Here is a 25,982-nt window from a genome sequence, read left to right as displayed (position 1 = left end):
GGGGACGACAGAGGATAAGATGGCTGGATGGCATCACTGACTTGATGGATGTGAGTCTGGGTGAACTCCGGGAGTTGGTGATGGACAGGGAGGCCTGGTGTGCTGCGATTCATGGGGTCGCAAAGAGTCGGACACGACTGAGCGACTGAACTGAACTGAACTGAAGTGACTTAGCAGCTTAGCAGAGCTTTCTTCACAGTCCAACTCTCACATCCATACATGACTATTGGAAAAACCATAGCTTTGACTAGATGGGCCTTTGTTGGCAAAGTTAATGTCTCTGCTTTTTAATAAGCTGACTAGGTTGGTCATAACTTTCCTTCCAAGGAGCAAGCGTCTTTTAATTTCATGGCTGCAGTCCCCATCTGCAATGATCTTGGAGCCCAGAAAAAGAAAGTCTCTCACTGCTTCCAGTGTTTCCCCATTTATTTGCCACGAAGTGATGGGACCACATGCCATGATCTTCGTTTTCTGAATGTTGAGTTTTAAGCCAACTTTTTCACTCTCCTCTTTCACTTTCATCAAGAGGCTTTTGAGTTCCTCTTCACTTTCTGCCATAAGGGTGATGTCATCTGCATATCTGAGGTTATAGATATTTCTCCCGGCAATCTTGATTCCAGTTTGTGCTTCTTCCAGCCCAGCATTTCTCATGATGTACTCTGCATAGAAGTTAAATAAGCAGGGTGACAATATACAGCCATGACATACTCCTTTCCCGATTCAGAACCAGTCTGTTGTTCCATGTCCAGTTCTAACTGTTACTTCTTGACCTGCATACAGGTTTTTCAAGAGGCAGGTCAGGTGGTCTGGTATTCACATCTCTTTCAGAATTCTCCATAGTCTGCTGTGACCCACACAGTCAAAGGCTTTGCTGCTAAGTCACTACAGTCGTGTGTGACTCTGTGTGACCCCAGAGATGGCAGCCCACCAGGCTCCCCCATCCCTGGGATTCTCCAGGCAAGAACACCGGAGTGGGTTGCCATTTCCTTCTCCAATGCATGAAAGTGAAAAGTGAAAGGGAAGTTGCTCAGTTGTGTCCGACTCTTTGCGACCCCATGGACTGCAGCCCACCAGGCTCCTCCGTCCACGGGATTTTCCAGGCAAGAGTACTGGAGTGGGGTGCCATTGCCTTCTCCAAGGCTTTGGCGTAGTCAATAAAGCAGAAATAGATGTTTTTCTGGAACTCTCTTGCTTTCTCAATGATCCAGCGGATGTTGGCAATTTGATCTTTGGTTCCTCTGCCTTTTCTAAATACAGCTTGAACATCTGGAAGTTCATGGTTCATGTACTGTTGAAGCCTGGCTTGGAGAATTTTGAGCATTACTTTCCTAGCGTGTGAAATGAGTGCAGTTGTGCAGTAGTTTGAAGTTTCTTTGGCATTGCCTTTCTTTGGGGTTGGAATGAAAACTGACCTTTTCCAGTCCTGTGGCCACTGCTGAGTTTTCCCAATTTGCTGACATATTGAGTGCAACACTTTCACAGTATTATCTTTTAGGAATTCAAATAGCTCAACTGGAATTTCATCACCTCCACTAGCTTTGTTCATAGTGATGCTTCCTAAGGCCCACTTGACTTCACATTCCAAGATGTCTGGCTCTAGGTGAGTGATCACACCATCGTGATTATCTGGGTCATGAAGATCTTTTTTGTACAGTTCTTCCATGTATTCTTGCCACCTCTTCTTAATATCTTCTGTTTCTTTTAGGTCCCTAACATTTCTGTCCTTTATTGAGCCCATCTTTGCATGAAATGTTCCCTTGGTATCTCTAATTTTCTTGAAGAGATCTCTAGTCTTTCCCATTCTATTGTTTTCTTCTATTTCTTTGCACTGATCACTGAGGAAGGCTTCCTTATCTCTCCTTGCTATTCTTTGGAACTCTGCATTCAAATGGCTATCTTTCCTTTTCTCCTTTGCCTTTCATTTCTGTTCTATTCACAGCTATTTGTAAAGCCTCCTCAGACAACCATTTTGCCTTTTTATATTTCTTTTTCTTGGGGATGGTCTTGACCACTGCCTCCTGTACAATGTCAATAACCTCTGTCCATAGTTCTTCAGGCACTCTGTGTATCAGATCTAATTCCTTGAATCTATCTATCTATATATAATCTATATATATCTATATATAACCTATATAATAACAATTTTATATGTTAATATACATTATATATTAAAATATTAAATATTAAAATATATATTATATATAGTATATGTATATAATATAAATATAAATAACATACATATTATATGTAATATATATGTACATATATATGTAATATATAATTTATATATAACATAATATATATTTAGATATATTATAATATATATTTAATGTATTATATTATATATAATATATATTAATATAAAATATTGTTTATATATTTAATATCTATAAATATAAATTATAATTAATATATTTATATTATATATAAATTAAATTACATACATATAATATATATACTTTATATATTATATATTATAAATATATATTACATATGTAAATATATATTATATATATATATATAATTCCTTGAATCGGTCACTTCCCCTGTATAGCGGGATTTGATTTAGGTCATACCTGAATGATGAAAACAAGTCTGTGGATTTTTGATGGTGAATGGATGGAAATGGATGGTAAATGAGCTGAATGGTGGATGAAGGTATCGATGGCAGATAAATGAATGGCAAATGGGACGCAGGTGAATGAGCATGGGCGATCAGTAGAATGGTGGTGGCTGGCTGGCTGAGGGTAGAGTGGTGACCGGATATAAATGGATGGGTGGATGGACAGGTGAGCAGAGTGAATGAGTGCAGGATGGGTGAATGGGTGGAGGATGGGGGATGTGGAAGGATGAAACCGGGTGGATGGCTGTGTTTAATCGGAGAGAAGGGTGCCTGGCTCTCTCTATGGGATACAGGGATGGGGGTGGGTGGTGGGGAGTGGATGGATTTGCTGGTGATGGGATGGCAGAGAGGGAGTGGGTGGGCAGATGGATGGGGCTTGGTAACCTGGATGACGGGTTTATGGGTGATGGGTGGATGGTGAACTGATTGTTAGGGGACAGGCTGGGAATGAATGGTGAGATGAATGGGGTGATCGGTGGATGGTGGGAGACCAACGCATGATGCCTGGTTGGTTATGGTTGATGGGAGGGAAAGGAATGGCGAGTGGGCCCCTGGCTTCAGGATGCCCTTGTGGTTCATGAATTAACATGCAAGGACGGGTCAAAGGGTAGATTGTGGAGGTGGGTGTGCAGGCAGAGTGAAGGGGAGTGACTCCCCCTTGCCTGTCTCCAGGCCACCCTCACCTGCAGACCTCCTGTCCTGGGCGCTTTTCTCTCTGACTAGTCTCTGCTTCTCCCCCACACAAGGTATTTCCTCCAAGGATGGAGCCCACTGCTGGGGGCACTCAGATCACTTTCTGCCGTGGGACAGCGACTTCTCTGACTGGGAGGGAGGGAGCGAGCCCACCAGCTTGTCCCACCCTTTCTCCTGGCTGGGATGGGGCACTCAGGAGCTCAGCAGTGCAGGATCTACCTGATGGGCTGGCCCCCAGCCCAGCCTGGGATGGGGAAGGTGGGTCTTTATGGTCCTGAGTTTGACTTTGGTCACCTGTAGGGCTGACAGGAAGCTCCATCCTTCACAGCAGTCAAGGCAGGCTTCCTGGAAGATGTGGTGGTAAAGCCAGACTCGAAGTATGAGGTCACAGCTGCAGCTCCAGGTCAGACTGACGGGGGCAGGACAGGAGGAGCCGGGGCTGCTGGGCTCGGCGTAGGAGCATCCGTTGCCCAACGCGCCATACTGAGCGGAGGCAGGACGGGGTCAGAGTGGGCAAAGACACACATCCCGGAGCACTTCTCCCAGTAACTAGGAGGTCCGCTGCACAGCTGCTTCGGGCACGGGTGGGCCCAGGGTCCCCGTATGTGTCCGGCTCTGCCTTGGCTTGACTGCCCTCTGTGGTCACCTTTCCCTGGCAGAGCTGGAGCGCCCCCACCCCCGTTAGGCCACCGCGCCCCCTTGAAGGGTCCAGTTTCCAGCTGAGTGCCAGTCCTGTGGCCTCAGCAGCCACTGCAGCGCCCCTTGGCTGAGGGCACCGACTGTCCTGCTGCCCCCAGGGTCGGGGTGGCCCTCCTCTGCCCGCAGCCATGGTCCGCAGGCTTCCCCCCGCACCCCCACTCCGTGGGCACAGATCCACCCCCAGGCCAGTTCCCCAGCTCCTTCTCCTGCATTTTTGTTCTTGACTAGCTGTGTGACCTTGGGCAGATTCCTGCACCTCTCTGGGCCTTAGTGTCCCTCTGGAGGGCCCGAAGCTCCGACTCGCACGGTTCAGTTCCTGGATCCCGGGAGGAGGGGTGAGGACGGCCCCCATCAGCAGGGCCCCCTTCTCTCAGTGTCTGAACAGGGCCACCCCCCGACCCTGGCCACACACACACCCACTGTCAGCATCCGCCACTGACTGCTGCCCGGTGGGGCTCCTGGGGCTTTGTTCACACTGCGCGGGAACCGCCTGGAACACCAGAAGTTCAAAAATATTCACGAGGGGGAGGGAAGGCTGGCACTCCCCCAAGGCTGGCCGGGCACCTCCCAGGCCTTGCTGTCCCGCTCAGTCCTGCCAGCCCAGGGGTGCGGAGCCCTGGGAAACTCCTCCCTGTGGCCTCCAGCCTCCCTGCAACCTCTGGGCCTCTCGGTGGGCCTCTCCTTCATCCACACGCTTGGCGCCAGGCCTGCGGGGGGCAGGGCGTGTGCGAGCCCTCAGGCAAGGTGGCCAGGCAGGCCTGCGTGAGGAGGGGGCTACGCCAGCCCCACCTGGGCAGAAACAGCTGGCGTAAAGGGCCTGAGGCAGGAGCGCGCAGAGGTGAGGTGGGCGTGCTGGGGGCTGGGCTCGGCATGAACATGCAGGAGCGCAGGAGGGAGTGAACCGGGGTCTCCGCCCAGCTTGGGAGGGGCTGAGCGGACCACCCGTCAGCCAGCGGGGCCCAGGTGGGCGGCTGGCGGCTCAGCGGGGGCGGGGGTGTGCCAGGCTCGGATGCGGGCTGTGCCCGGTGTGAGTGCTGTGGGCCGGCGGCTCAGCTGGTCTGTTTCCTCCTCTGCCTGCAGAGCCAGGCAGCAGTGCCCGCTCACAGCCTGGGGGGCGCGGGGTGTGCGAGGGCCACCCCAGGGGGCCTCAGTCCCTGCCAGGCCGCCCCTTCCCCACGTGTGCACGCCAGGCAGGCGACACCCGGGAGACTGCCCCCAGCGGGTGGCTGAGCCCCCCACCTTGGGGAGGGTTCTGGCAAGGGTCGGTCAGGGGCCCGCACTGTCCCACCTGCCCGCCCCTCCAGTGGGGGTTAACGTGTCGCCTGTCCCCGCGGCCTCTGTATGCGGGGGGTGGTCAGTCAGGGGAAACACCACGGGCCGCTGGGCCCAGGGGAGCCACAGCCGGAGTCAGAGACACTCCCAGCCACCCAGGGGACCAGCCGGGCCACGACAAGCGAGTGGACCTGGGGGCTGAGTACGGGGTGACCAGGCTCCAATCCCGGCAGGGGCTTGGGGGGGCGCCCTGGAGCCCAGTGCTGTGCCGAGGGTCCCTCCCACCCCCATGCCGTCCATGGTGGGAGGACTCGCAGCTGAATGACCAGAGCCTGTGTCGTGGCCGGCTGCCCATCCTGTCCAACAGGCCGAGGTCGCCCCGAGGCACTTCCGCCCAGGGGTGTGGGCACCACTGGCTGAGCGTGTCCCCCCCGCTGCACCACTGCCCCTCCTCTGGGTCTCCTGCGGCCTAATGAATGTCTGGGAGCAGAAGAAACAGAGGTGCCCAGGGCGGGGGCCCTGCCCGCAGTCCTGAACCTCCACCTGGGGCCAGCAGCCCTCCGGTCCTCAGATCCTGGGTCTCTGTGCTCTACCCTCCGAGGCCCCACCTGCGGCCCTGGGGTTGCTCAGGAGCAAGGCTGGGTGTGGGGTTTGGGCCCCTCACAGCTTCCCCTCAACCTCCAGCGTCTGATAGAGTGACGCAGGCTCGGGGCGCGGCCCCCAGCCCACTGGAGCTCTGCAGGGACTCAGGCCACCGCCGGGCCGGCACTGATGCTGTGTGTGGGGGGGAATGCAGAGGCCGTCAGTCCTCACCTGGAAACACCCCCACGAGGCCCCAGCGCCCCACAAGCCAGCCATGCGGAGACGGCAGAGCGCAGGGTGGGCTTAGGGGGGCCACACAGCTGTGGGGGTGATACACGGAGGAGCAGGGGTTGTGGGGGGCTGGGCAGAGCCCGGGGCCTTCGTGCTGTGCCTGGGGTACTGGGGCAGCCCCCACGCCTGCTGACTCAGGGGGAGCCTCATGGGAGGAGCGGGGCTTCCTGCGCCAGGGCTGGGCCCCCGTGACCACCTGGGGAGGCTGGCCCCATGGTGCTGGGCCTCTGAGAGTGAGCTGAGAAAGAAGCCGAGACTCCTCAGTCAGGTTTATTTTCCTCTAATGAGACAGTTTCAGCATTTCAAAGTTGGGCATTCTACACTCTTACAAACTTCAGTTATTAGCATCAGGAACACAAAAACGTTGCAAGACCTCAAAACACAAATAAATACCAAATAAAACCACACACGATATACAGTAAACAAAAATATCAAACATAATAATGCTATCAGGAAGTCAGACATGTTGTTGACCCACAGTTAACAACATGATTATTGCTGGGCAATAACTCACACGGTCCTTTTGTGTTTTTTTCTCAGAAGAGCAGAAGAACACGGGACGTGGTCACTGGTCACAATCACTTGGACTGTCAAGATGGGTCCTCACAGCGAGCGGCTGTACAGACGCAAGGTTTTATTTTTTTAAAACAGGCAGATTAAAAATACAGAGTCACACGAGAGATTGGCCTTCTTTGGTCTTTGTTTTGGGTAAGAGAACTGAACGCAGAGGTGTGCCATCAGAGAAAGAACCGATTCTCAAAAGTGTCTACATGGATGTACACTTCCTTGACCACAGACTCTGTTAACTCTACAGGTAATTCGCATAGAAATCCTGGAAAATAATGCCAGCTTTTTGTGTTTACCAATTAAGTCGTTGAGTTTGCTGTGGAAGTTATCTTACTGGTCTAAAGGGACGAGTTGGGAACAGATCGCCACTAAGTGCAGGAGTGGTGCAGCCACCCTGGACTCCACCTCTTTTGTTGCGAGTTCACAAGACAGACTAGACGCAGCAGCAGCAGCAGCAGCAGAAATGAAATGCGGGCACTGCTTCGAGCCACTCACCCGGGCCTCTGCCCATGGGCTGACCCCTCGCCCCGGGCACTGAGGCCAGCAGAAACGCCTCCACCCCTGCCGCCCCAGCTCGCCAGGGGCAACCAGCGCAGAGACGGCCGGCCACCTGCCCTGGCTGCAGCTCCCAGCTGACCCCATCCGACCTGGACCCTCGGGGACACGATCTATTTTGGAAGAAACAGAGCTATCGAGATTTGCGAACAGAAAGCAGAACCGTGGTCTTGGGCTGAGCAGCAGACTGGGTGACGGACACCCCCCCCCCCCTCCTCCGCCATCAGGTCACGGAGCAAAGGAGCGCCTGGACTTCCCCTTCAGGCTCTGCCTGAGCCCTCTCCAGCCCTGGCGGTCAGCACCAGCAGAGGGGCGGGTTTCGGAGGGCGGAGGTGTGGCTGAGCCCCACGTGGCTCTCCTGGTCCCCGGCCAGCGCCCGTGACGGCAGGTGGAGATGCTGGGGCTGGAGCAGTCCACGGCCAGCTCGGGGTGACAGGTGCCCCTCCGGGCGCGGGCCGGGAGGCACAGCGGGCCTGGGTGGCTGGAGGTGTGCGCCCCTGGGGTAGGCTCGGGGGCCCGCGCCTGCTGTTTCAGGGTTCGGCCGGCTGCCCGCAGGCTGCAGGCTGGATGCCAGGCCCGGCACGGGAGACCATCCCTCGACACTGAGTGCCGGGGGGCGACAGGGACGCGGGGCCCCAGATGGCTGGGGACCCTGCGGAGACGAGCTGTCAGGAGACCGTCTGCCCCTTTCTGGCCAGGATGGCCACTCGGGCCCCCGCTGCCGTCTGAGGGCCTGGTGGGGCCCGCCTCCAGGACAGGGGAGCCGCCTGCTCAGCCCGAGGCGGGGCTCTGGGGCTGGGCGGGGGGCAGACGGCGGCCCTCCTCACCCACCTGCACAGTGACCGCGCCACCCTCCCGTGGGACGGGCCTGTGAACAATTCACAGGCGTCCCTGCTGTCTCCGTGTCACCGATACAACCGCCGACTGAAAACCCCTGACCTGTGACAGAGGCCCAGGTGGGCCCGACCCCGGCCCCCCGGCCCCCACCCGCAGGCGAGACCCTCTCCTGGCCGCCAGGGCCCTGCGGGTCTCCGTTTCCACGACAGGCGACGGGGCCGGGACGCAGGCGGGCCGACCCCGCGTGGGACTCACCGAGGTTCCTCTAAAGCACTGGAACGGCCTGTTCTGTGGGGAACTTGATACTGAGTTAATGCGAAAACGCATCTGTGTGCCGTGTCTGAAACCCATCCCTTGGCCGGGGCCTGGTGGAGGTGGGGCTGGAGGGGGCCCAACGTCAGATAGACCATGAGAGCGGCGCCCCGCTGCGCGGCCGGCTTCCCCGCGGCTCACCGCAGCCTGAAGCTCCCGCCACGTCCCAGCATCCGCCCCGAGCACAGTGAGCCGGGTCCCACGGCTCCGGGGGTGGCGTGGGGGTCCATCTCCCACTAGAGGGGCTCCTGGAAAGCCCCCTCCCCCCCACTGGCCAGATGCTTCTGGAGTGCTGCCGACAGGCTCCCCACCCAGGGCGGGGAAAGAACTGTTTTATAACAACAGACCGAGATGCTGCTTCTGTCAGTATTGTCCGTCCTTCTAGTGAGGCAGGAGGAAGTGGCAGGCGGTCCCCTTCGGTCACCTCTGGCCTCCCGGGAACACCGTCTGGAGGCCAGGTGGGGGCCGCCTGGAGCCCCGGGAGTCCAGGCACCTTCGAGGGAGCAGTGGTCCCGCAGCACCTGCAGGAGCCCCTCCTCTGTGAGCGGACAGGGGTGGAGGGGGGCGGCGGGACCAAGGACGCGATCCGGCCTCAAAGCAACTGGGGTGGGGGTGGGGAGGGAAAGAAACGGAGATGAAGACGACGGAGCTGTAACTGCGGGCGGGCGGGTGCTGGGAACCCATGAGGTCACTTATGGAAGCCCAGGGACGCGGTGGAGAGGAGGTGCTTCCAGCAGGCACTGGGGCGAAGGCACACCCAGGGCGGTCGGCAGCACCAGAGACGCGGGCCGCCGGGCACCCCTGGCCGCCCCCGCGGCCGCCGGCAGCCCGCGGCAGGCAGTCTGGGGTGCGCGGCCGGCTGGCCCGTCGTGGGCGCGTCTCTTGGACGAGCGGCACAGATGCGCGGTTCACACACATTGGTTTCGCCTAAGAAGCACCCGTCACGTGTAGCACCCATCAGTGTAAGAGCACCCATGGAGCGGGGTGCATAGCAGGGGCACAGGGCAGGCCCGCTCTTCACAGTTGGACCATTGAGAGAAGGGGAACGGGGTGAGAGGCGCCCCGGGCAGGCGCGGCCAGACGACGGGCCCCGGGTCCGCCCCACCCGTGAGAGGGCGGCCCCGGGACGCCCGTGGCCCAGCCCTGCGGCCCGGGTCGGCGGTCTCTGGAATGCTCAGAGGGCCCTGCGGCGGGCATCTGGGCGCCCGCGCCCGGGACACGAAGGCGCAGCTCCTGCCCGGCTCTGCCTGTGCCCGTGGGCCCGAGAGATTTGGAATCTGGGATGACGAAGCGGCGGAGGCTCCGGGGGGGCCGGCGGACGGGGCTGTGGGAGGCCCCCCGAGCAGGCAAAGGTCTAGTTAGTGGTCAAGATAGAGTCTGGCTGAACCATCGCCTTCTGGAATCACGGGGAACACAAAGCTGGGGTCGAGAAGCAGCAAGTCACATCTAAGGCACGTGTACAGGATGCCACCATCTCTACGCAAAGGCTGGAGCGAATGCAGCAGTTATGACTGGATGGGGAACACGGTTTCTGCTGTGGCCGCCGTCAGCGCGAAGTCGCCTGCCCACCCCCAACGCTGGACACGGAAGTCGGTGTTGTCAGCAAGAGAGAGCGTGTCTGAACACATGGGGCAGAATTTTAAAAACCTACAGGATTTTGTTTAGAACTCCAAAGTTCAACTAATGCCCTATTTTAGGGTGAAAACAATTATAAATCTGAAAATGATGCACAGCATCCATGAGCAATTTTCCTTTCATAGTAATTTTGAAGTAGTGTCATTAACTACGACAGATATTGAAGGTTTACATTTCTAACGAGAAATAACAACAGATTGAATATTCTCTTTCCTATCACAAGTGATAACCAGTGTTTGATATTTTACATTTTCTTCCAAGAAATATCAGTCTATCAACGTTTTAAAATAAAATGTTTGCAGTAACAATTATCTTAGAACTTTAAATTAAAAAATGATTCTGAATTTAGAGACTTTCAAAAAAGACCTAGGTGTACTTCAGGGTCTTCTGACAAACAAATTATTAAAACAGAGACCAGATGAGGCCTTAAAAATAGACAATATACTATATTTGAAACAAGATTGCACTCTTGAATTTTAGAATGAATATATCAGAATTGCATTATTATTTCATAAATTCTTCTTAACATGCTGACATGTCCAGCTATCCCCAGGTGTGTGTGTGTGTGTGTGTGTGTGTGTGTGTGTGTGTGTGTGGTGTGTATGTGTTCTTTTTTTTTTTGGTGTTCAAGTTTAAGGAAGAAAAAAATTCATGGTTCTTTTCTTTAGCATATATGTTTTCCACCTTAATTAACTAGATCTTTAAAAATGAAAATGAAAACCTTCTCTGACAGCAGTATTTATCTCGTCGAAGGATAAATAATTCTCCAGAGTGAAGTGTTGCTAGTCTATTACAAAACGTGTTGGCTGAGTCCTCACGCGTGGCTCCTCCCGCCGGCCCGCGGCCGCCTTCTGCTGCTTCCTCCGTCCCCCAAGGTCCTTTTCTGAGCGCGAGGACCTCGGTGGAGACGGCCGGTTCAAACCCCCTGGAGGAGTTGCCTTCTGCTCGATCCGCCGCCCCGGGGACGCGTCAGGGGTCCGGCAGGTCCGAAGTATCCACTATGACTTTGATAAAAATGGTGTCGTCTTTGATGTACGTCCCGTTCTCCAGCACAGTCTGGGCCACAAAGACGGGGCACCCGGAGGCGATGTTCATCTCCCCAGTGGGCTTCTTGAAGCTGCTGCTGTTGGGGTCCGGCTTGAACGCATCCCCCAGGTGCCGCCGCGAGGACCCCTGGTCCATCAGCATGAGCGTCACTTTCTGCTTGAAGGGCCAGGGCAGCAGTGCGTCGTACTCGCCGCGCATGATGACGAAGAAGAGCGACAGGTGCGTGCCCTTGCCCATGCCGTCCCCGTTCAGGTAGACCCTGGCGCACATCTTGTAGCCGAAGTAGCCGGTGTAGAAGGGCTGGCTGTACAGAGACAGCGTCTTGCCCATGACGGCCTCCTGCTTCCGCCGCTTGTAGTCGCGGATCTTCCAGATGAGCACGCCGTTGTAGCTGGCGGTCTCCAGGACCTGGAAGCGCAGGTCCATGTCGGCCAGGCGGATGTCGTGCACGCTCAGCATCTGGTCGTGCCGGCTCAGCTGCGACTCCAGCAGGCCTGGCGGGAGACACGGCGGGCGCGCACACACGTGACCCACGGAGGCCGGCCCGCGGGGTGGGGGGTGGAGGTGCCCGCGCCCATGGGGGGCCGGAGACGCACGCCCCGGACCCCCAGCCTCAGCCTGCGGGGCGGGGACACCCAGGAGCACTGGTCTGCCGCCCCCGGCTCCCCAGCTCGGGGCGATCCCCCCGGAATCGAAGCTGCTCGGCTCCTTGGCCAGCTTAATCCGGCCCCACGTGCATCCCCATAATCGGGCTCCTCCCGGTTAATCCTGCTCAGGCGGTTTTAGGACACTCGCTCAGCAACCCCCTCCCCGCTCCACGCCCAGGCAGCTCTAGGCATCAGCCACGCTGCCGGGCTGGCCAGGTCCCCTGCCGCCTGCTGGTCGCCTTCTGTCCTCTGGCCTTCCTGCGCAGCCCTGCACCTCCGCCCGCAGGCCCGGCCCCGTTGGCGTCCGCCCTGCGCTCTGTGCCTGGCGCAGGAAGCCGGTCACCTGCAGGCGCACGTCTGTGCCCGCTCTCCCGCACAGCCGGCCCCAGCACCGGCCTGGGACGCGCGGGCTCACCTGTGTTGCGCGCTGCCTGCCCCGCGCTCTTGTCCACGCTCTCCAGCTCGGTCACCCGGTTCTGGAGGGACTCCACGCTGCTCTTCATGCTGTCTGCCTCCTCCCAGTTCTGCCGGAAGGGCCGGATCTCCTTGTCGAGCTCCTTCAGTTTCTCTGCTTGGCTGTCGATGACTCGCTTCCAAATCAAAGTGTCAGAAAGGCAGAACACGGTTAGGACCTGCTGTGAGGGCCGCACCTCTGCAGAGCCCCCGCCGGCCCCCACAGGGCGCCTCGGCTCAGGCCCACGGGCCCTCAGGGACCTAGGCCCGAGGCCCAACTGCAGGGCATGCAACCCCCAGGTCCCTCTCCCAGCGTCTCAGCTGGGCCTGTGAAGGCCTCGGTCCCATAAAAGATCAAGTGACCAGCAGGGGTGGAACTGTGAGCCTCCAGGGCCACTGTCTCTGTGGCTGCCAGGAGCACCAGAACCCCTGAGTCCCCGCACTGCCCCTGCTGCAGAGAGAAACCGCCTCCCACAGTAGGACAGGGCCCGGGTGGGTGGTGGGTCCTCGGGCCCCCAGTGAAGCCAAGAGGCCAGTGCCTATGGGGGGGGGGGTCTCTCCCTCGATGCGCTCCGTGCCCAGTGCCCTGTGCCCCCCGTGGCAGAAGAGCTCTGCTCACAAACTCGTGGCTGTCGACGTGAGGCTGGATTTAAACCACTCAGAAACCCCCTCTTCCAGAAGCACGTGACCAGCACACCTGTAACCGTCACAGGAAGGGGGCCTGGGGCTGAACGGGGGGGTCCAGTCAGCAGGTCTGGCCTGCCCACCTGTAGATGAAGCCAGGGACCTGAAGGGTTTTCACCTCTAAAAACAATCTGCATTTTTGAAATAGAGCACCTGAGGTGGGGCGGCTTAGTCCCTGGAGCTGTGGGGCGAGGGGGCCAACCCCAAAGCCGCGGGCCAAGCAGGGGGAGCCCCGGGGGCCTGCCACGATCACTTCTCCTTTTGGGGGCCTATTTTTAAACCTCGAAGTTTCAGCACCTTTGCTGGCTCTTAATAGCCGTGAAGGAACAAACACGTAAGCATGCGTTACTTTTCGGGGTAAAAAGTACAGCGTTAATCTTCCTCATCTTTCCAAGAAACCCTGATATCAGCTAACATCTAAAAAGTAAAGATGACCTCTCTAAAGAACACTTCTTTGCACACTGGGAGCGCTTCATTTTTAAGCACACGTGCTGAGAAGCACAGCCGGCTCACAAGCCTGCGTTCTGCGGCCAGTGCTGCTGACACGCCCGACACTTACAGCCACCACGAGCGTCCGACCGCCCTCAACCCGCCCCAGTGGTGAAGCAACCACCCGGGCTGCCGGGGGCCCGTGAGGACGGAGGGCGCTGACGGACAGCTAGACGGCCAGCACGGCTCCGAGGGGGCCCGCAGGGCTGCTGGAGCCCGGGGTGAGCGCGGGGCGGAGCGGCCGAGGCTGTTGCTCCTCACTTCCGAGCCCCCCAGCGGGGACTGCACGGGACAGCGGCCCGAGGCCACGAGGAGCTCTGGGGACAGAAGCGACCGCGACGCCCCCACTACACACCAGGGGCGAGGAGTCAGCGGGCGGGGCCAGGCAGGAGGGGACACGGGACCGCAGGCGCATACACACACACACACACACACACACACACACACAGACACATGGGGCTGGGCAGGAGGGGACACGGGACTACAGGCGCACACATGTGCGCACGCGTGCACGCGCACACACACACACACACACACACACAGATACACACACAGACACATGGGGCTGGGCAGGAGGGGACACGGGACTACAGGCGCACACATGTGCGCACGCGTGCACGCACACACACACACACACACCCACACACACAGATACACACACAGACACATGGGGCTGGGCAGGAGGGGACACGGGACTACAGGCGCACACATGTGCGCACGCGTGCACGCACACACACACACACACACACCCACACACACAGACACACGGGGCTGGGCAGGAGGGGACACGGGACTACAGGCGCACACATGTGCGCACGCGTGCACGCACACACACACACAGATACACACACAGACACAAGGGGCTGGGCAGGAGGGAACATGGGACCACAGGCGCACGCACACACAGACATACACACACGCAGACACACGGGGCCGGGGAGGAGGGGACACGGGACTGTAGGCACATGCGCGCACACACACACACACACAGACACACGGGGCTGGGCAGGAGGGAACATGGGACCACAGGCGCACACACGCACACACACACAGACATACACACACGCAGACACACGGGGCTGGGTAGGAGGGGACATGGGACTACAGGCGCACGCATGTGCGCGCGCGTGCACACACACACACACAGATACACCGACAGACGGGGCTGGGCAGGAGGGAACATGGGACCACAGGTGCACGCACGCACACACACACAGACATACACACACACAGACACACGGGGCCGGGGAGGAGGGGACACGGGACTGTAAGCGCATGCACGCGCGCGTGCACACACACACACACACACAAGGCCCACCCAGTACCTAGGAGGCACTCCTCCCACACCAGGGGAGGAGCGACACGTGTGGCTGTCGAGCAGCCCCTTGGCTGGGTGGAGGCTGTGGGTGAAGGCACCATGCGGACCCACCCACCCTCCCTGGAGGATGCAGCGAACACAACCTCATGGTTGACGAGTCGTCTCCACCCAGCTGCCGCCGTGTCTTTGTAAACACAGACCTTAAATGCAGGTGAGGGTTTTATCAGAAAAAAGGGCTCAGGAGCTGAGACACGTGGCACAGACCGTTCAGAACGTAAGTACACCCTCGTCAGGAGACCTGCTCACAGGGCGCCAGCCTCTCCGTCTTGCGCTCGGGCCCCTTGCATCCCCGTCTGTCACTCGGCCGACGTGGGTGGGTTCCGGGCTCAGCAAGGGGCCCGGGGACGGGTGGGACTCACTGACCGGGACCACCGCGCCACCCAACTGTCTAAGGAGAAAGGGGCTTCCCTGGCGCTCCAGTGCGCTTCCAGTGCTGTGGCACAGGTTCAACCGCCACCAGGGAGCCAAGACCCCATGTGCCACGTGGCACAGAAGAGACAGAACAGAAACGTTCTTTACGAGTAAAGTATTAACAAACTACCCTTCCAGGGATGGAAAACCAAACACACTCTTTGGTTCCACTTCTTTAAGCCCCTCTGGCTGTCCTGCCCAGGGCTGTCAGGACGCTGCACTCCGTGTGGACTCCTTCCAAGCCCGTCCTCAGGGTTCAGACAGGGAGGACACCATGCAGAGAGCTACAGGCCTGTCACCAGTAAGTGGTCCGAGGCACAGGCTGGGCAAAGGCTTCCTGGAGGAGGTGGCGTCTACCCTGCCATCTGAGGTGTCCCAGGAGGAGCCAGAGTCGGGACAGGAGGTGGGAAGAAGGTCCGGCCCACCGTGGAGAGAGTGGCAAGGCGGCCACACGCAACAGCGGCCAGGCAGGCGGCGTCCTGAGCCACGGTCCAGCCAGTGAGCCCTCCCCTGGCGGCCGGAAGGCTCTGCGGTGGCGACTGAGGTGCAGGGCTGAGCCAGGCTCTGTTGAAACGGTGGTGGAGGGCACCCATGGCCTCAGTATGGACTCTCTCATTTTTTTTGGTTATAAATGAACCTACTTCTTCATACACACAATGGAATACTACGCAGCCATAAAAAGAGTGAAATAATGCCAGATGGCAGCAACAGGGATGAAAGTAGAGATTATCAGGTGAGGTCAGAAAGACAAATACCACATGATGTCACTTACATGTGCAATATAAAATCGGACACAAATGAACTCTTTCACAAAACAGAGACAGTCCGACATACACAGAGACAGACTGGTGGTAGCCAGGGAAAGGGGGTTGAGGGAGGGATGGAGTGGGGGGCTGGGGTCAGCAAACGAAAACTATCATACGTAGATCAGATACACAGGGCCCTGCTGTGCCGCACAGGGAACTGTGTGCAACAGCCTGGGGAAAGTCATAACAGAGAAGAATGCTCACCTACGTCCCTTCACTGCTCACCTGGATCTGTGGCAACACCGCTAACTGGCTATACCCCAACACAAAATAAAGAGCTAAACAAAGGCAGAATGTATACACATCACTTTACTGACAGAAGCATCTAGTCAAAGCTATGGTTTTTACAATAGTCATATACAGACATGAGAGTCGGACTGGAAAAAAGGCTGAGTGCTAAAGGATTTAGGTGCTGGAAAAGACTCCTTAGAGTCCCTTGGACTGCAAGGAGATCAAACCAGTCAATCCTAACGGAGATCAAGCCTGAACATTCACTGGAAGAGCTGATGCTGAAGCTGAAGCTCCAATACTGTGGCCACCTGATGCGAAGAGCCAACTCACTGGAAAAGACCCTGATGCTGGGAAAGACTGAAGGCAGGAGAAGGGGGTGACAGAGGATGAGATGGTTGGATGGCATCATGGACTCAATGCACGTGAGTTTGAGATGGTGAAGGACAGGGAAGCCCGGGGTGCTGCAGTCCATGGGGTCGCAAAGAGTCAGAGCCGACTGAGCGGCTGCACAACAGCACGCGTGTGTGTAACTGAGCCGACTGAGCGGCTGCACAACAGCACGCGTGTGTGTAACTGAGCCGACTGAGCGGCTGCACAACAGCACGCGTGTGTGTAACTGAGCCACTCTGTCTGCTGTACGGCAGTAGTTAGCACAACGCTGTGAATCAACTGCACTTCAATAAAAAAACTTTGGAAGCCATTACATTAAAATAAGAACTAAATTAAAAAAAAAATGAACCCCTACCTACTCATTCTTCCTTCAGTTGCTGATACGCTTAACAAGTGGTTTCGAACACGGGGTCACTTCCTCGGCCCTCCCGCGCACCTCCAGGCCCTGGGCCGGGTGCCGCCGCCAGCCTGCGCACGCGGGCCCTGCTCACGGACGGCAGCGCAGGCCTTGGTCCCAGCGTGCTGACCGCCGCCTCCGGGCCCGCAGCAGCGCCCGCGGCTTCCCGCAGCAGCCCTGCCACTCTTTCACGTGGCACCCTGCTTTCCTGGCTTGATTCAATACCTGTGCCTGGCACCTTTTCGACTATAACCTAATGTTTCATAGTGCTTTTCCTTGTCTCTGGACAACCACCAAGTTTAATACAAATGAAATTAATTTAATAAATCCCTATGCAATTCAAAGCATTATAACTAACCTCAACAATAAGACAGGAGGAGGCAAGACGATTTCCAAGATGCTGTGACTCTGAGCTATTAGAATTATTTTATCTTCCAGGTAATTTAGGGAAACACTGGCCACAGGCACGGGAGGACCATTCTGGCGACACAGGAATGATTCTCGCCCAAGTGTGTGGCACACACAGGAACGATCAGCCTGAAGGCACCCCGAATCGGCCAGTGTGAGGACAGTGTCTGGAAGAATAACCTACAACAAGCACCTGATGGAAGCCTGAGCAGGTCACAGAGACCAGGAGCCACAATCTAATCAGGCGTGTTTAGGTGTCGCCCTTCTCAGAGCTGCGAGGGCCTACGTGTTTGGGATGGAGGTACCTTTGGGTCACTCTGGGGAGATAAAGTGATATGAGTACCTGCGTCGCTGGAAGATTCAGAACAAAACAGCTTGGCTTCAGTTCACTTCAGGAAGTGAAACTTTACACACAGCTACTCAGGAACAACATGAAATCTTAGATAATATTCATAAAAGCAACTAATTTTAAAAAACCTAGGCTTTGGTCTTATTTCACCAACAATGAATCAAAGGCACAGGGGAGAGGGGATGGGGCCGGGCCTCCAGGAACAGGCAGAAGGGGCGCCTGCAGCCTTCCAGGCCAGTTTCGGACCCAGGTGCCCCACGAACCCAGGCTGCCCTGTGAACCTAGATCACCCATGAACCCAAGCCAGCCACAAACCCAGGGTGCCCCACGAACCCAGGCCATCCTGTGAACCCAGGCCAGTTGCGAACCCAGGTCAACCGTGAACCCAGGGCGCCCCACAAACCCAGGCTACCCATGCACCCAGGCCACTTCCCCAAGTTTCACTTAAGCAAGAGAAACAAGCTGCCCTGTGGACAAAGGTCAGGGCTTTGGCTCAGATGTCTCCCTGGGAAAGTCCTGGCGGAGAACACAGACGTATCCCCTCCGACCCAGCCATAGTCTTACACCTCTTACCTGTAAATGGAGTATTTTGGATTCATTATTTCGAAGCATTTCCTTCTGTCTCTCAATTTCAATTTCGAAGCTGCATATCTGGTTGTGCAAACTCTGTATGCTCTTGTTTTTTTCTACACTTTCGTTCTGCAGCAAGGAAACCTGAAAAAAGAGAGCCTCCAATTAAGCAAACACCACGGTCTTAATGTGAATTGACAACAATTCTAACATGAGTCATGAAATGTTGACAACACGGGCCTTCTGTGCACTCACTGGAAGGAGTTCCAGGAACAAACCCCTCCCCACAGGAAACGGGGGTTCTGGCCGTTCAACAGGGACCCGAACTGTGGTTCTCAGAACCTTTCCTAGGAGTCAAGTAAGATAAGCCGAGTGCCTTTCAGAGCAAGCAGGACGCTTTCTAAAGATTTTGCTGAAAACATATAAATCTTTTATCAGAGTGGCTTTCAAACTCTGATGAGAAAACAGTGGGAAACACCTCCCTGCAGCTCAGCTTCTCGGTATGTGCCTTCAACACAGGTGCCTATTCCTAAAAACAGGATCCCAAAACCGACCTGTCCTAATCAACTATAACGTACCTGGCACTTTCTATTTTATTCCATTTTACTTTCAAAAATGCTAGTTGCAACCCACTAAATTATTTCACACCTACCAGTGGACCACTCGCCGCCCTGTGAGCAGCTCTCAGCAGAATGAGGGAGCAGGAAGGGGAGGGTCCCACACGTGGCTCAGGGAATCCTTGGGGCAGCCCGCCGCCCCAGAGAGGAGGCGCAGATGGCGGAAGGGGGTTCTGGGGGCGGGGGTGTCGGGGTAACTGGGGGCGCCAGGGGATGGCGGTGTTGGGGGGATGGGATGGACACCAGGGGATGGGATGGCTGGGAGACCATGGCGGTCCAGGAAGGGCCTGCTGGGGGCAGTTCCAAGCCCACCTTTGACATTTTCAAAGTTCCTTTCTGAAAAATAATCAGCTCCCAAGAACCAATTTACACAGGACTTAAAAGCCCCGGGGTGAGGAATTCAAGGACGACTCTACAAGGCGTCTTCTCACAATGTTCCCTGTACAAGGGCACTCTGGACGGCCCTGGTGGCTCAGTGGTTGAAGAATCCACCAGCCAATGTGGGAAACCAAGGGCAGACCCTTGGAAACGCTCCCTCTGCCCATGGCCTTCTCCGCCCACAAGCGCTGGGGCCCCCCTACCTCCCCCCACCCCCGCCCAGAAGACGGCACGCTCCGTCGCGGCTCCACTCGGAGGTGCCCTCTAATGCTGCCAGCACCTGAGGACCATCTGGCCATAAGACAGCTCACAGGCATCTCAGGCGGCATCTGGCTCCTGACCTCGACCCTGTGAGGAACCACCAGGCCAAAGTCAGCGTCCTGCTGGGAGGCAGTGCCTTTCGGGCACTGTCTCAGTCTGTTTTATTTATAACAAACGTATTTAGAAAAGAATACAAAACCCGCAATATCTATTTCAACTCCCCTAGGGTTTCACGCAGCACAAATGGACTCTCCTTCCTAAAACAGGCCGCCTCGCTGGTCCTCGGCTTCCCGCACAGGACCAGCCTGCAGCATCCAGCCTGGGGCATGAGTGGCTGGCAGCGGTGTTTTGGTTTTTCTAAAGTTACAACTCCCTCATTCCCATCTGCTGAAGATGGACACGGTTCCTGGGCCCTGTAGCCTCACACCCCCAAAAAGAGCAATCGTGCACACAGGCCGGCCGCCTTCATACGACTCTTGGTGATACTCCCCAAACCAATGGCAACTTCTGCCGTGGATGAGGCTACCTGACCTACACTGACCATCACACATCCTGCCACACCAAACTCTCTCATTTTAAAATTTTTATTTATTTATTTAACTTTATCTTTGGCTGTGCTGGGACTGTGCTGCTTGCTGCACATGGGCTTTCTCTGTTTGCAGTGAGCTGGGGCTACTCTTTGGCCACCTGATGCGAAGAGCTGACTCACTGGAAAAGACCCTGATGCTGGGAAATATTGAAGGCAGGAGAAGGGGGCAACAGAGGACGAGATGGTTGGATGGCATCACCGACTCCATGGACATGAGTTTGAGGAGGCTCCGGGAGTCGGTGACGGACAGGGAGGCCTGGCGTGCTGCAGTCCACAGGGTCGCAAAGAGTTGGACACGACTGGGCGCCTGCACTGACTGACTGGGGCTGCTCTGCGGTGCCGGGCTCCGGCTCCCCACTGCGGTGGCTCTCCTGCTGCTGAGCATGGGCTCCAGGGCGCGCAGGCTGAGCTGCTCCACAGCATGTGCGATCTTCCTGACCCAGGGATTGAACCTGTTTCCCCTGCACTGACCGGCAGATTCCTACCCACTGCGCCCCCAAGGGAGTCCGCCACAGCAAACTCTTAATGTCTTTATGGAGGGATTGTCCTTCAACTCAGTTTTATTTACATATTTTAATCAAGGATCCCAGCCCCTGGGTGCCAGCAGACCCCCGCTTTCACCTGCCCACCAGGTAGATGCCGCAGGCACAGGGAAGCCCACTGGCAGCCGTGTTTCCCAGAATCCACGCAGCAGACCGAGCAGGGTCCCCCCCGAGACTCTCCTCCCTGAGCACACCCTCCACCCCCGCCTGTCTGGGGGCACTCTAAGACTTCCTTGTGACTTAAGCTTTCCTAAAATGCAAGATGGGTGTTTTCAGGTCTGGACTTTATAAAACAGTTTTGTTCTTGTTGTTGCTGTTGTTTTTAAGTTTGACTGTGAATATAGTAATTGGTCTTTCTGAATCAACTCAAATATTCTATTTTCTACCCTTGATGAACAAAATAACTCAAGATCCAACTGAACAATTCCATGCTGAGAAACAAATTCTCACTTTAAGAAAACACACACATCTCCATCTGTTGTCCGGGTCTGCTCTTGGGCCCAGAGAAGAGATGCCAGCTTCTCACGGACACAAGGAAAGATGTGCAGGGCAGAGGCCTGGCTGTCCCTAGTTGGGGGGGTGGGCTCAGGGAGGGGCTCACCCCTGAGCAAAGCCACGGGAACAGACGTTTCAAATCTGCCCCCCGCTGGCTGGTGTGTGGTGTGTGCAAGGGGGAGGACTGCCAGGGAGGGCATGTGGGCTGTGCAGCCGGGTCCCAGGGTTTCCAACAGTGCAAAGAGGATGCTCTCAGGGTGCTGGGGTGGCAGGGCAGGAGGGCGTAGGACGGGATGACCCCCATCTCCCCCTCCTGCACCCCTGGGAGCCCTCCTGGTGACAGCCCCACCTACAACTGAGGGGTGAGCACCCCCAAGCCCCACGCCGCGGCTCCATAACCGGCACAGCTGGAGCGAAACCAATTCACTTTACAGGAAAGGAAGGACCTTTTAGATAAATGAGAAGCTGTATCTGTGAGAGACCAAAAGCCCTGCGATCCACGCCTACAGTTTGAAAACGCAAAAACAAAGCATTCTTCAAAAAGAGGAGAAAAAGGGATTCATAGGTAAACCATCGCTGAACTCAGAGCAAATATGTGCTCATGGGAAAGTTATAAATCATTCATGTGACACAGATTCTATTTCATGGTCAAACAGAAGCTCCTCCTGTCCCACGCGCGTGTAAACACAGCACACAAAGCCTTTCACAGCTTCTCATCTCCAGCTTAAGCATTTATACTAAAAAAATATTTAATGTCATATTTAATAAACATCTTTTGATTTAAAACTTTACACTCCTTCAAGCACATTTACATTTTAAATTGCTTGGGTTTAACACTCAAAACAAGATAGTCAAATCTTTACAAACCTTTAGAAAGCAAACATCAACTCCCGGGGCTGCCGTAACTCATTCCAGCGGCCTCCCATCAAACGTTCTCAACACATGTTTGCTGAATATCAAATTAAGTTCTTATTTTTGTATACAAGCCACAAGCCACACTGGGAGATCTATAACCTTCTTCTCTGTCAAGCCTTGGAGGTTTTCATCCTTTCTTTGGGAAAACAGGCCTGGTGAGCTGAGCACCACAGAACAAACTCCCCCAGGAAGGAGTGTTTTGTGGGCAGGCGCCTGCTAAGGAGCGCAGACCCCACAGCAGGGCTTCGAGGAGACACCCAGGAGGGCAGGTGTGTCTGGGGAGGGGCTGTGTGGCCCCCCAAACTTCCACAATCAACTGTATCCCTGGTCGGGGAACTAAGATCCCACGTGCCGCGGGGCAGCTAAGCCCGTTCACTGCAGTGAAGGCCCGGCACGGTCCAAACACAAAAACGGAACAGAACTGGTGATGTGGAAACGTCCTTCCCTCCCATCTCTTAGAGGAGGGTCATGCATGGGACACTGGTGCCCTTCCAGACCGCAGCTGGCGGCCTTTCTGTAAACAAACAGAGAGCAGTGTTTGGGGGCTGTGTGGGCCACACGGTCTCCATGTCAACGCTGCCATCCCGGTGTGAAAGCAGCCATAGACCACACTGACGAAGTGTGCGTGGCCGTGTTTCAATAAAGCTTTATTTACAAAAAGACAGCGTTGGGGGGTGCAGGCTGGAAGTGACCATCCCTGTTCTAACTCAATACTAAGAGAATCACCATGTGAGTTTTTAAAAAGCACTTTATACACACTTGGCAACTGAAAAACAAAGAGCAAGCTAGCAAGCTGACAAAACCACATACCTTCATTTATAAACTCAAGATCGCTTGAAAAGAACTTTACTTTTTTGACACTTCATGCTGTTTCTTTTATCCAAAACCCCTTACTAAATAAAAAGGTTTTCTTCTTCACACAATATGAAGAAATTATTAGAAGCCGGCAGAAGCCAGAAACGGCAGGGCGTACCTTCTTCTCCAGGGAGTTGCTCCACTCCTTGAGTAGGTTGACATGCTGCACCGCGGAGCTGGCCTCATGGGCCTTGATCTGCTGGTTTGTCCCCTGAGAACGAAGAGGAGACGCGGTCAGCCAGCCTCCCTCGGTCAGAGGCTCAGACCCTCAGACGACCTCACGCCAACACCACACATGAAGGTGGGGACTGAATCGGGGAAGGGTCACAGGGCATCTCCAGCCTCGGGAGGGCTGTGCTCAGTGGCCCCTGAGCTACTGTGTGCAGGCGAGGGGGCCGCACCGAGAGGAACCGAGCAGCTCAAAGATGAGGCGCTGCGATTCCGTGCCCACTGCCTCGAGGCCGTGGGCTTCACTCACCCCTCAATTTACCTACGCTTCAGACTTCCAACAGTAAGAAATTAAATTTCAGACATATCCCTTTTGTTCCTTAGTAAGTTTCCTGCGCAAAAATATAAATGGAAAACGTCGAGACATCTGCAAGTCGTAACTAGATGGTCCTACAATAATCTAGTGAATGTGTAATCCAAGTAGGATTCTCAGTCATCTATTAGGATATTAACTTACTAGTTAAATACTTACTAGTGAAACACTAGTATCAGAAAATGTACTGTCCCTAACTATTCTAAGGATATTTAGAAAGTTACGTACAGAACATAAACAATCTACAGAGTACATAAGATGTAGACCATCTCAGAGTCAATAATGAGCACGTGAAACAGTACTTCATATATTTAAGAAAATAATTGGTATAAGAATGTAATTTGTTTTTGATATTGGAAAATTTAAAAGCCATGGAAAGCATTTTTATGATCTCCAAAACATATACTCTGTACATAGAATATTCATATATATATGTTCATACAAGTATTGCTAAATATCAACATATATATATACATACACAGAATGAATGGTGTGTAAGTACATACGACATAACAGCGGTGAGGGCTCAGTCTCCTTGAGAGCCGAGCAGAGGGCAAGCTACATTCGTCCTCACTCTCAGGCTTTTTGCTTTCTAAGAAAATGCTAAGATGCCAATATCTCTGCACTGATTTCACAATAACGTATTGATAATACATAAAAATCAAATATAAAGTGCTTTAATTGAAGTATGTACTGCCCTTTGATAGTAAATGAAAACTAGTTCAAATCACTAGCAACCTCAGGTGTGTTAAAAAAAATCACTTTCTAAGAAAATGTTGAGATGCTAATATCCCTGTACTGATTTCACAATAATGTATTGATAGTACATAAACATCAAATATAAAGTGCTTTAACTGAAGTATGTACTGCCCTTTGATAGTAAATGAAAACTAGTTCAAATCCACTAGCAACCTCAGGTGTGTTTAAAAAAAAAAATCACTTTCTAAGAAAATGTTGAGATGCTAATATCCCTGTACTGATTTCACAATAATGTATTGATAATACATAAAAATCAAAACTAAAACTCTTTAATTGAAGTATATACTGACCTTTGATAGTTCTAAAATCAAGACATACATTTAAATGAAAACTAGTTCAAATCCACCAGGAGTCTCAGGTTTGTTAAAAAAAACAAAAAAACCAGGAACCGGCTTCTCACGGCGCAGGCGTGGCAGTGGAGGCGACTCCTCTGCGCCCGGCAGTCCGGGAGGTGTGGCGTGTGCGTGGGACGCACTAAGGACACACGCGTGTGCAAGCCTCACGGCCGTGCGCCGGCACACACGCTGCGAAGCCATGTCCGGGGTGCCACAGTCTCTAGAGACCCCACCCCACGTCCTGCTGGTTTCACTGTGATCCCTCTGCTAAGGCATTAACTCCCCCTCAGCACAGGTGTCCACCTGAAGTCTCACGACACCCCCGGCCTGAAAAGCGGGCCCCCAATGGCTGCTGCACGCGGCTTTGTCACCCGTGTGCAGCTGGTGACTCGGTGACTCGGTGCCATAACAAAACGGAAAGCTCAGAGCTTGCACGTTAAAATGTCAACAGAGTTAACTTTCTCTCATGGCGGAATGTCAGCGACTGGGAAGGACGAATGTCGGATACTGACCTGAAAAACGCAGCCATAGCGCTTAAAACTACAGGTGCTGGGGGCATTGACACACTCTGACAAGTGTGCACTCAACTGCAACGGGAAAGAGACGTGAGTTGTGGCACAAACGTTTGCATGAAAATGTTCAAACATATCAAGGGCACAGGTAGCATCTGCGTTCTACTATCACGAATGGGGTTTATCGGCAGGTGTGTTTACACCACCTGCTTCCTAGACTTCTACCCAGTAAATATACAGTATCATCACGTGTATACACATATATACACCATATACAGAAATACATTTACTGTAACATTTCTTACACTTGCGGCTTTTTTTAGAACAACTTGTTTTGTGACACGCTGTCCGCAGAATTTTAAAAAGAAAGGAAAAAAAAAAACAAACTGAAAAGCACATTTAAAGACTATAAACAAAAAAATTGCATGAAACACAAAAAATAGAAAGCATTCCGATGTAGCTGGGCCACACACCTGTATACAGTACACAGAAGTAGGTGTCTCTCTCTCCAGGGAAGCGCACACAGGCGCCCCCGGCCCCCAGTGCTCGACAACTGCAGAGGGGACTCTCCTTCTGAAAAGACTCCCCTCGCTCAGTTTGCCCAGAAATTCATGTGGCTTTCCAGGGACCCCGAGACCCCTGAGTCATCCTAATGGCACGGATCCGAACGTGCTCCCCTCCACTTCGGGAGGACAACCAGGAGGAGCCACGTGCTCCACTTCAACGTCAGCAAATGGCCAAACACACAGCACTCAGGATGCCCCGCAGTGGGGGAGGGAATGCAAACATCTGCACTTTATAGACGCGGAGTTTTGCGTTAGGCTAACACAGTCTAAAAGATAATCTCTTTCTTTATT

At 54.6% G+C, this 25,982-nt stretch overlaps 1 protein-coding gene across 1 annotated transcript in view; it reads right to left on the bottom strand.

Moving 5' to 3' along the window:
• Positions 1 to 6,417: 6,417 nt before the first annotated feature.
• Positions 6,418 to 25,982, bottom strand: part of TRAF3 (TNF receptor associated factor 3) — a 120,136-nt gene continuing 100,571 nt past the window's right edge. Inside the window, exons 8-12 of the mRNA XM_055556142.1 lie at positions 25,126 to 25,200; positions 23,097 to 23,189; positions 18,330 to 18,470; positions 12,176 to 12,350; positions 6,418 to 11,607 (exon numbers count right to left, since the gene is read on the bottom strand). Of these exons, the coding sequence (XP_055412117.1) occupies positions 11,036 to 11,607; positions 12,176 to 12,350; positions 18,330 to 18,470; positions 23,097 to 23,189; positions 25,126 to 25,200 (1,056 nt within the window). The 3' untranslated portion in view covers positions 6,418 to 11,035. The remainder of the gene's footprint in view (positions 11,608 to 12,175; positions 12,351 to 18,329; positions 18,471 to 23,096; positions 23,190 to 25,125; positions 25,201 to 25,982) is intronic.

Source organism: Bubalus kerabau, chromosome 19 (genome assembly GCF_029407905.1).
Source record: "Bubalus kerabau isolate K-KA32 ecotype Philippines breed swamp buffalo chromosome 19, PCC_UOA_SB_1v2, whole genome shotgun sequence".
Lineage (NCBI taxonomy): Eukaryota > Metazoa > Chordata > Mammalia > Artiodactyla > Bovidae > Bubalus > Bubalus kerabau.
The sequence above is the reverse complement of the archived record's forward strand: the minus strand, read 5'-3'. Positions and strand labels throughout refer to the sequence as shown.